Source organism: Ochotona princeps, chromosome 13 (genome assembly GCF_030435755.1).
Source record: "Ochotona princeps isolate mOchPri1 chromosome 13, mOchPri1.hap1, whole genome shotgun sequence".
NCBI lineage: Eukaryota > Metazoa > Chordata > Mammalia > Lagomorpha > Ochotonidae > Ochotona > Ochotona princeps.
The window spans coordinates 13,708,776-13,719,866 of record NC_080844.1 but is presented as its reverse complement, the minus strand read 5'-3'; the positions used below and the strand labels follow the sequence as shown (position 1 = coordinate 13,719,866).

The 11,091-nt window shown below is 44.0% G+C and overlaps 1 protein-coding gene across 6 annotated transcripts in view; it reads right to left on the bottom strand.

Moving 5' to 3' along the window:
* Positions 1–3,408: 3,408 nt before the first annotated feature.
* The window catches only part of IDE (insulin degrading enzyme), a 113,566-nt gene continuing 105,883 nt past the window's right edge, over positions 3,409–11,091 (bottom strand). For all 6 annotated transcript variants that reach the window (XM_058671117.1, XM_058671112.1, XM_058671113.1 and 3 more), the window contains exons 22-25: positions 9,481–9,542; positions 6,956–7,028; positions 6,240–6,307; positions 3,409–5,650 (exon numbers count right to left, since the gene is read on the bottom strand). In XM_058671117.1, the coding sequence (XP_058527100.1) occupies positions 5,555–5,650; positions 6,240–6,307; positions 6,956–7,028; positions 9,481–9,542 (299 nt within the window). In that variant the 3' untranslated portion in view covers positions 3,409–5,554. The remainder of the gene's footprint in view (positions 5,651–6,239; positions 6,308–6,955; positions 7,029–9,480; positions 9,543–11,091) is intronic.

Genomic DNA, 11,091 nt, shown 5'->3' with positions numbered 1-11,091 from the left:
GGTGGCAGGGACTCAAGTACTTGAGCATCATCTGCTGCTTCTCTGGGCACATTAGCAAGGAGCTGGATAAGCAGCAGAGCAGTGCGGACTGGAATCAGCATCTGATAGAGAATGCAAGTATCCCAAGTGGTAGCTTAACCCACTATACCACAATGCCCATTATAGAAATCTGGTTTTTAAATTCTTATTTATTTGAAAGGCAGACAGAGAGAGCAAAAGGATCAGAGAAGAAACACTCCCATCCAGTGGTTCACTCCCTCAAAGGCCACAACAGCCAGGGCTGGGCCAGGTGGAAGACAGGAGCCAGGAATTCAATCCACATCTCATGGGTGACAAGGATCCACCTACTAGAGCCATCACCTGTTGTCAGCTAAGCTATGTGTTAGAGGAGCTGGCTTGGGACTCGAACCCAGATACTCTGATATGGAATGCAGGTGTACTTCACAGGGCCTCCACTGGTAGGTGCAACACTCACAACACGGACTCTTCTTTGTAGGGGTGATTGGCTTAGAGCACTTTTCTTTTTTAAAGATTTATTTTACTTATTTTTATTGGAAAGACAGAGAAGATCTTCGGTCCATTGATTCACTCCGAAGCCACAAGAGCTGGAGCTGAGCTGATCCAAAGCCAGGAGCCAGGAGCCTCTGCTGGGTCTCCCACACAGGTGCAGGGTCCCAAGGCTTTGGGCCATCCTCCACTGTTTTCCCAGGCCACAAGCAGGGAGCTGGATGGGAAGTGGGGCTGCCAGAATTAGAACTAGCACCCATAGGGGATCCTGGTGTGTGCAAGGCAAGGACTTACAGCCGCTAGGCTATGGTGCCGGGCCCTAGAGAAATTTTCTAATTTTGCTCCATCAAGTGACCTGTGGAGAGTTCCTGTTTCTATTTTTTTAAATATATGATCATGTATGATCAGTGTAATTTCCTCTTAAAGGTTTAAAAATTTTTGGCCTTGGAATTTTCTTCATGGGACAAAATTTACTTATATATTCAATATGTATTTTTCTGGCAGAGAGGTAAAGCTAGCTCCTGTTGGTTTGGTTCACTCCTTCAACACCTGCAACCAGCTAGGAGCTGGGAACTCAAGCCAGATCCCCCAGGTATGTAGCAAGAACCCAACTACAGGAGCCATCACTGCCGCTTCCCAACATCTGTTTTAACAGGAACCTGGAGTCATGAACTAGGAGTTAAATTTAGGTTGATGTGCAGTATGGGCAACCTAAGTGGTATCTTAACCCTGCTAGGCCAAAAGCCTGTCCCTGAATTTAATTTATCTGATAGGTAAGGAAATGCAGCTTTTCTTGCTTTTCAAGTCTATTTTGACTGCTTGTATCTTTGAATGGATGTACTCATCTATGTTGCTGCTGTACAGCTGTCCCTTTGTCAATGACAAAGGCCACGCCTCACCCAGATGGCCCAAATTCCTTTGGGAGACGTTCACTGCAGTATTTATGGATAGGGATAATGACAACTACAACTTAGTCTCAAATAACTTAGCTGAACAAACACACACACACACACACACACACACACACACACCAGAAAGAGGGAGAAAGTAATATGAAACACACAAAATGGAGGGTACATGGGAATTCACTGGATTATTCTAACAACTTTTCTGAAGATTTAACAGTTTTCAAAATATAAAGTCAAATAATATATTTATATCAATCAGGCAATTTAAAGAAAAAAAGTCAGAAATTTCACACACTGCACAAAGAAGTTTATCACAGACCAAAGCTTGAAAACCCTGAACATCCCATAAAGCAGATTCACTTTGCTTATTGCAAAGTGTAATAGAGTTTGGTACTAAACATTCAATGATAACTTCATACTTTTACCAAGCACATTCATGTGGAAATTGTCGAATACAGACAGACTGTTGAGGATATGAGTTTTAATGCTGAACAGGGAGCCTGGCTCTATATGGACACTTAAAAAGACTACAGGGAAACCATGCAAACCGTGGCTGTCCAGAGGACACCTGCCTCATGGGGATGGTAGAGTGAGAGGTGAACTTAACACTTCCTACTTTTTTCCTAATTCCTAAAAGGATCCCAGATACTCTCCCTCAGATACAGGGATGGATTAACTACAATAGGGAGAAAGATCATGCAGGCAGTGCTGATCACCTGCCACAGGGTAGCCTAGAGAAGTGGAATCAAGAGTGGGCTAGAGCAGAGGACATCTGGTCTCCCAGCCCCCCACACAGGTAAAGGCTGGGAGAGCAAGTAAGATGGTGCCTGCGGAAAAGATAAAGTGACGTTACTGAAGAAAAGCAACTGCCCTGCCATTTGTTTCCTAAGTACACTAACAGATGTGGGAGTTGTTCCCACAGGAAATCCACAGGCCTGGATGAGATTTACAATCTGCAGATCTAACGGAAGGCTCGAACCTGTGCTTTCTCTAAGATTCTGAGCAAACTGTTCAGCTTCCAGAACTTAGTTCCACCTCTGAAACTCAGGGATGAGGATGAAAACTTGTTATTACCATCCTCCCTAAAAATTACTGTGGCAGCCCATGACAGGATGACTCTCAAGGGCTTGATGTTAGCTATTAGTGTCAATTTAGAATACAAGCTGTTTAAAACAGTCATCCTGTAACTACCAACAAGCATTGCCACCAGGCACCATGGAGAATATGATGCTTACACTGAAACACTGAACCTCATTTGATAGGTGGGAGACAGTCTTGTCAGGGAAGGATTAAAGGCAGATCCCAGGCGAGAGGCCTCGGTCTCATCATTAAGCATTCCCAGATGCTAAATTAGAGAATCAAATGGCCCAGAAAGCTTCCCTGCTGCACTCAGGGACAAAGGAAAACTGCCCCCAGCTGCAGAGCCTCTGCATGGGGTGTGCACCATTCCTGAGCACAAGCTGACGGTGGGGGCTGGAGCACTGTCCTAGGCTGGCAGCAGATCCCTCTGGTAATGCCTGCTGGAGCCTGCTGGTCACCCCATGGACACAGAGAGTGTACTGACAGGGTGTCACAGGCCAGCGACTTAACAAGGTATCTGTCTAGGTTGTGGCTGGAGTTGTGGCAAGGTGTGAATATATAACTCCAGGACAGAAGAAGTTGATTTTCCTAGCCCTTTAATCTTTCTCCATTGTTAAAGACCGGGTGGGGGGGATCTTCAGGGTTTGGGGTCAGTGATACTGCACCAGGAAGTCAGTCTCAAATACCAAGGTTGCTGTTTTACAAGTCATTTATTTTAAGCAGAGTGAAACTGAGCCATTTAACTAAGAAGCTGTTATCAAGACATGCTCAAAGAGAACAAACTAGAGCTCACTGCTTTCTGAGGAACAATGAAAGCAAGGAGTCTTGTCAAATCAGATGTTGAGAGGTAGGCTGAGCACTGGCCACCGTGTTTTTCACTGGAACTATAAAAACGACACAGACGCCAACTCCAGAGGTTAAATGCAGGTGGTTTATTGTAAACAGGGTAACCCTAGCACTCCTCCACACTGGCTGTGCCACGTGCTTTCTCCATCACACCAGCTGGCCAGAAAGAGGGCTTTTTAAAATTTAAAGCAAAACAAACAAATAAAAAAAAAGGTCCCAGGCAACCAGTAACTCGTTTGTTGCACAAATCTTGTTTGCTGAGCCTCGAGTTGAGCAGCAGTGTCTGGGGTGGTCTGTTATTGCTCAGGGACTGCAGCTTGGACTCATTCGAGAGAATCCATTAGGAGATGCCTGAGAGATGCCACGGCAGCTCGAGATCAACTTGGCAACTGAGGAATGCCTGAGCAACTCAACAGCCATTGCAGGTTTGCGGAAGACTGCACCAAGTGTTTTTCTAACCTGCATCATGTGCCTTTCTCTTAAATTTCAGTCATTAGAAAGAAAAAAAAAAAAGGAGTTAGAAGTTCCTCAACAGCACATACTAATGTTCCACAGAAAAGGTGGATTTTTCTTTCCCCTTCAGGACTAATTCTTGTGCCACGTGGTATGTCTCTGCAGTTGGATGAAGAGCTGCATAGTCTATAAAAGCATAAAAGCAGAAGGAGGTGGTGAAGTTCCACTCCTGATGGACACAGACGGGCTTCATCCCAGGCGGCCCTTGAAGGGTAAGGGTAGAAAGACAGTTACAGCACCACATGGATCTGACCGCAGGAGCCCTGCTTTTCAAAGCAGGCCTGTAGTGTGACCGTATCATTCTTGCCCCAAATTGAGACTGTTTGGAAAATGGTAGTTGTAAAAACTGAAGATGTGAAAAGACAGGACTCCGCAAACAGAACTGGCAAACAAGCCACATGAAAATGCCACTCTGCCTGAGTTAGTGGATGACAGGGTCATTTACTGTTACTCATGCCTGTATGTGGAAATATATTCACAATTTCTCTTGAAGCAATTTTAACAGTAAATATTTGCAAAACAATGAAGTTAACAATTTCACCTAAAATAGCATTTATGAAAAAAATATTTTTTTAAAAAGTCCACTCTAGTTACCATCTGTGATTGTATGTTGATATTTATATATTAAAAAAAAAAAACACTTAAGGCAAGATTGGACTGGTAGCAATGAGGGACTTTAGAGTCTTAAAGAGACTTGCTATTTAACAATGTAAGATTAACTCTTCATTACCTCCAAAAAGGTGGCTTTATAGTTGTTGCCTTTTAAATTCATCATCATGGATGAAAATATTCTGGGTCACATACTGACTGAGGTTACAGTAGCTGATGTTGGAGAAGCACGTCACACACTCAGTAGGATCTCGATTCGACCCTATCTGTACTCGTTAAATAAATACAACATGTTGATCAGAAAAAGTCAAACTGATGGAACACTGCAAACCAACTATGAGCAATACGAACATGGATATGATTCAGTCAGAAGGAAAGAAACCACAGGAATCCTGAGAAATTCAGTTTGGGACAGAACTGATGTAAGTACATCTGTACTTCTAGCACTGTAAATGAGCCAGGGTGCTCCAGGGTTTTTCCAGCAGCTTTACTAGTTGGAATAAAAAACATGTTCAAACCTTATAAAAAGATTAAAACCATGCCTTATATAACCAGCAATTTTACTAACAAAAGAAAATTATGTTACTCTGTTCATTTTATGTCAAATGTAAGGTTGTCCATTAACACCAAACTATCACAGGTAGAAAGTAAATTTGGGCTAAGTTGTTTAAAAAGGTATTGCCTTTTTAAATGCCTTGAACTCTTGTTAACTTAAGCAGGCTTTAAAAAAAAAAAAACCTAAGTTTAATTTTCTTTGGACAATTGACTATTTTACAGAATAGGGAAGAAAGATTCTGTAGGAATATCATTTATCATTTTAAGCACTGTTATATAAGGGAAATTTCTTAGATGTAAAAAGAAAAAAATTTAAAATATTTAAGAGGCATGTGTTTAAAAAATATTCTACATCTATAAGATTCTGTAATTTATTTTGGATTTTTAATATTTCTACATAATGACATTCGACAATTCCTTTTTATCTGTCTTTCTCTAAGTGAATCAGAAACTCCTCCAGGAGCCCAGATGGCTCCCCTAGGCCTTGGAAGACTCAGGAACACATCCACTTGCGTCTTCCCAGCTGCGGGAAGTCTTCAGAGCTTGGCAGCCATGAAGTTAATATGTGGCTTCACCAGGGGAAACAGGGGCAAACCGCGCTTGAACTCAGTCATGTTCTGAATCACTTCAGGCTGAAAAAGCAAAAAAAAAAGAAGATACACAAACCAAATAAATTTAGCCTACAAATCAGGTTGAGAATAGGACATCAACTTTTTTTTTGCGGAGAGGTACACACTGGTTTCTACCTCCTACGTGGTGGCCTGCTGGTCCTGGGTCACGAGGGCCACAGGGTCACTGAATGTCCCGTGCCAACCTACGACAAGTGCTCCCAGCTGGGTCTCTGGCCCACAGGGAAGATTTCTGCCTTTCCTATGTGCACACAAAAGTTGGCTCCACAAAGGCTCAGCACCAAGGCTTCCGCAGAGTTACAGAGAGGGCCTGGTCTCAACTGCCAACGTGCTCCTCTTGCAAGTGGATGCCAGCCTTTGTAAATTATTAAAACACATGGGCAATATTCAATGTTTAGAAAAGATGTGGCCAGAGAGGACTCACTGCACAGTAACACATGTGTTCCTACAAGAGGCAGAGGCAGGGTGAAGAGCGCTTGAAGGAAACCCCAAGAGGAAGCTGGACTATCTGGTGACCTGAGACTTCTGTCTTTATGTGCTCTAAGTAGGAAGTCCTGATAACACAATCTAGCATCATAGTTACGGTTCTTACTTGTGGCAAGGCTGGTGCTTGTGACAAATTTATATCATTTAGACATGGGAACTCTCCAACAACAGGGCCTATAAGAAAACAAAGGTTTCAATGATTTACACTTCCATTAGCACACAACAGTAACTTTCACTACAAACCTGAAACAGATTCAGTCCACGACCAGACTCGCTTCTTGGGTCCCTCGGAGGTGCCCAAGGCCCTGACTGCTTTGCCTGCCTCCTATCTACAGTGTCCAGTAAAGGCTCTTCATGTTGGCAAGGTCATGGAGTCATGGCTGCAGCAGCCTGGGTGTCCAGGTCTGATCTGACTGGATGCTGAGGCTCTGGTCACCCAGAGTTAGGCAGTCAAGCAATCCGGAAGGCCAGCACAGTTAACAGCCATCAGGCAAACGATGGTCAGCAAGCGACAGGAAGGATGGGGTAGACAGCTGGCTCGCCCTCCCCTTCAGCCTCACAGTGGTGCCAGAAAGCCTCTCCGGGGTGCCCCACCTGCTGCCGCAGGGTGTCCCCACGAAGCCATAGTTCTGTCCTTCATGGCTTCATTGTCCCCTTCCCTGTAACTGCTGCTTTGGCACAGCAGATTGTCCCTTGCTCCTTCTGTCTACTCTTTTACCATCTGATGCCACTTCAGCATGTGGCAAAGGGACAACCATCAGGTGGTTCAACATGAACCTAAAGAAACAGGCTTCTCAAAAAAAATCAGTATTCAATACTTACAAGAATCCATTTCCCTGGCAAGAACGTGGACGGATACCTTGTGTCTCCTTGGAGCGTCAAGTGCCAACATTTCCTGGATAGAGAGAAGAATGTAGTCTCCCTTTTGCTCCACGAAAGAACTTAAACTGATTACAAAAAATCAGTTTTTACTCAGATATCAAAAAGTTGTTTCCTGGGGCTGGGAATTTCACTTGGGTTTACACTCCAGGTTCCAGTTCTGTCTTATGTATAATGCATATATTCAAAGGTGACCTGGGGCCCAGCGTGGTAGCCTAGTGGCTAAAGTCCTCGCCTTGCATATGGGTACTCGTTTGGGTCCTGGCTCTCCACTTTCCATCCAGCTCCCTGCTTGTGGCCTGGGAAAGCAGTCGAGGATGGCCCAAAACCTTCGTATCCTGCACCCACGTGGGAGACCCAGAAGAGTCTCCAGGTTCCTGGCTTCGGATCAGCTCAGGTCCAGCTATTGCAGCCACTTGGGGCGTGAATCAATGGATGGAAGATCTTCATTCTTATCTCTCCTCTCTGTATATCTGACTTTCCAAAATAAATAAATAAATAAGTAAAAAATAAAATAAAACTAAAACAAAGGCTACACGTGCAGAAGAGCAGGAGCAGATGGGATCCTTGTCTTCCTCTGCTTCCAGCAAAGGGAGGCATGAGGTTAAAAACAAAAAAAACAAAAAACTTGTCTAGCTGTCTATTTCCACAACCAAAGTGACTGAAATCTCACTGCTGAAAAAGCTGCATTCAGAACACCGGCTTTTACTATTGAACCTATAGCCTTAACTGGCTATCCTAACACTTCTATGCAGACACAGAGAACCACTCCCTTGTACTTTTGAAGAAGCGACTTGGGGACAGTGATGTTCCTCCAGGAAACCATGAGTGCCCCTGTTTTCACGCAGGATACTCGCAGTAAGCTTCTGGCTCCTGGTTCTGCTCTGGCTTAGCCCTGGCCATTGCGGCTATTTGGGGATTAAGCCTGCAGATGGAATATTTGTCTGTCCTTCTCTATTTCTTTAGCTATGCCTCTAAAATAAATAAAATACATTTATTTTTAAAAAGAAGATATTTAGTATTTTAAATAAACACAGCTTTATTGCAAAAGCCAAAATTTTTGCATTTCTGCACTTATGTTTTTGTTATGTATTTATTCAGCACAAAAGTTGCTTTTTTCTTAGAATTTTAAAATGCAGGAAAATATTCAGAATGTAAATCCCACCTCACCCGCCTTTTTTAAAATGGGAAATTTTTTTGGAAGATAAAGTGACAGAATAAGAGAGAGCGAGCGAGAGCACGTGAGAGAGAAACCTTCCAACTGCAGGTTCACTCCCTGCACACCTCCAACGGCCAGGGCTGGATTAGGCCAGAGGTCCCTGGAACCCCATCCGGGATCCTCATGTGGCTGCCGGGCACCCAGGGATTTGAACCATGATTTGTTGCCCCACAAGATGCATTAGCAGAAAGCTGGATGGGAAATGGAAGAATTGGGACTGGAATTGAGCTGTGGTCATGCCAAGAGACAGCTTAACCTGAAATGCCACAACACCTATCCCCCTCTTAACATGGTACTGGGAAGCACTCTTATTTATTTTTCTATTTACATTTGAAAGGTAGACATTCACATGTGCACACACACACACTCTCTCTCTCTCTCTCACTGGTTCATTCCCAAATTCCCACAATAGCTGGAATTGGGTCAGGTTGAGACCGGAAGTTGAGAACTCTGGGTCTTCCCTGTAGAGAGAAGGGACCAACCACTTGGGCCATGATATGCTGCTTCCCTGGATACACATTTGCAGCAGCTGGGATCAGCAGCTGAGTCAGGACTTTAACTCGGGCACTGGCACACACAAGACAGGAGCTAGGAATTCAATCCAGGTCTCGCGTGCGTGGGGCGAGAAGCCATCACTTGAGCCATCACCACTGTTCCCTGCATTAACAAGAAGCTGCAGTTGGGAATTAAACCCAGGGGATGGAATGTGGAGTCCTAGCCGCGAAGCAAATGTCCATCCAATTTCCAGATACACTTTCTCAACGGCACAAACACAACACTCCCAAGACCTCTCTGAGCACAGTTCAAGGTGAGTAATAATTTGTTTGAAAAAGCAGCCTCAGGGGCACCTAAATGAGTGAAGGCAGCTTAGAGTTGTCAGATTTTGGAAAATAATGTGATTGAGAGTTCTGTTTTCTTTGCTCTTCTTCCCCATTAAATAGCAAAGCAATGCTCATTGAGGGGGCAGGCTGGGAACAGAGAAGAAACAGAGAGGCAGCCGGAAGAGGAGGATTTGGAGCCATCACCACAGGCCTTGGCAGAGAGAGAGGAAAACAAACACGGGGTGTTCAACAGGAATTGTCTGCATTTTTTTCTAACAGTAATACGTGTTTCTGTCAAAAATATTTAAGTCTACAAAACTCCTGCATCAGTGCAGCCTCGGTGGGTTCAAAGCAATAATAATACACAAAACACAGCCCATGCAACAGTTCCTTATGAGCCAAAAGCTAAATAAATGAATGCAACTTACCTTATAAAATTTGATGATATCGTCCTTGGTAAGTGTCTTTAAATATGCAACTTCTATATTATCTTGAAAAAAGAAATCAAATAGTAACTTATTAATATTTGCCTTAAAATAGTCACTCATTTTAATTTACTTGAGAAGAGACGAAGACACAGAGAGAAAGTGGCCATCTGCTGGTTGGCTCCCCAAATGCTGGCAGTGGCTGTGGTGGAGTCAGGTGAAAGTGAGTAGTTAGGAACTCATTCCAGGTACTGGTGCCAGGGATCCCATTACATGAGCTAGCATCTGCTGCTTACCAACATTCATATTAGAAGAAATCTGGGTCTCTGCGTGTGGCCTGAGAAGGCAGTGGTAGATGAGTCAAGGCCTTGGGACCCTGCACCCTGTGGGAGACCTAGAAGAAGCTCCTGCCGCCTGGCTGTGGATCAACTCAGCCCAAGTCACTGTGGCCATTTAGGGAGTGAACCAGCAGATGGAAAAGTTTTTCCTCTTTCTCTCTGTAAATCTGCCTCTCAAAAATAAATAAATCGGGCTCGGCGGCGTGGTCTAGCGGCTAAAGTCCTTGCCTTGAACGCCCCAGGATCCCATATGGGCGCTGGTTCTAATCCCGGCAGCTCCACTTCCCATCCAGCTCTCTGCTTGTGGCCTGAGAAAGCAGTTGAGGACGGCCCAATGCATTGGGACCCTGCACCCGCGTGGGAGACCCGGAAGAGGTTCCTGGTTCCCGGCTTCGGATTGGCGCGCACTGGCCCGTTGCGGCTCACTTGGGGAGTGAATCATCAGACGGAAGATCTTCCTCTCTGTCTCTCCTCCTCTCTGTACATCTGACTTTGTAACAAAATAAATAAATCTCTAAAAAAAAAATAAATCATAAAAAAAAGGAAGCTGGAATTGGGAGTAAGGCTATAACTTTTTTTTTTTTAAAGATTCATTCATTTTATTACAGCCAGATATACACATCTCCTAAGTGGCGCATTAATTGCTAGGCCAAACACTTAGCCCTGATATTTCCACATTAAGTAGTCCAGAACACCACAAGAAATGACAATATAATTTAATCAAAGACTGTTAAGTGATCATATGCTCAATACTGGTAGGAAGGGACAGATTCCAAATTAAAATAAGAGATGTGATGCACGGATGCTGCCTCGGCTGGCTGCCACAAGGTGCTGCACCTTGGGCTAGTCATCCCAACTTTTCTGAGCCTTAGCTTCCTCCTCTGGAAACTTGGGATAATAACGACTTCAAGGAGGAATGGTGAGAATTTAGAAAATGTACGAGGGTGCTTCTAAACATTAGTGGATGAATGATACACAGTTAAACGCTATTAAATTGTAGACAAATAAGGAAGCCAGCTTCTAGAAAAATTACAAGTAAGGAAATCTGTGGCCCTCAAAAAGGTGACTTAGTCAAGGCCTTCAACAGCTGGCATCAGAATGAGAACCTAGCCCAGGTCCCTTGATATCTAGGGTGGCTTCGTGCATTCCTCTGTTAACCTCTGAGAGGAAACTTAGCTGATGGACTGCAAAATTTAGGAAAAATACTTTTTCCAAATCTGAAGGCGGCGACACTCTTCAGAGATCCCTACAGGCAACTACATGAACTGACAGCAAC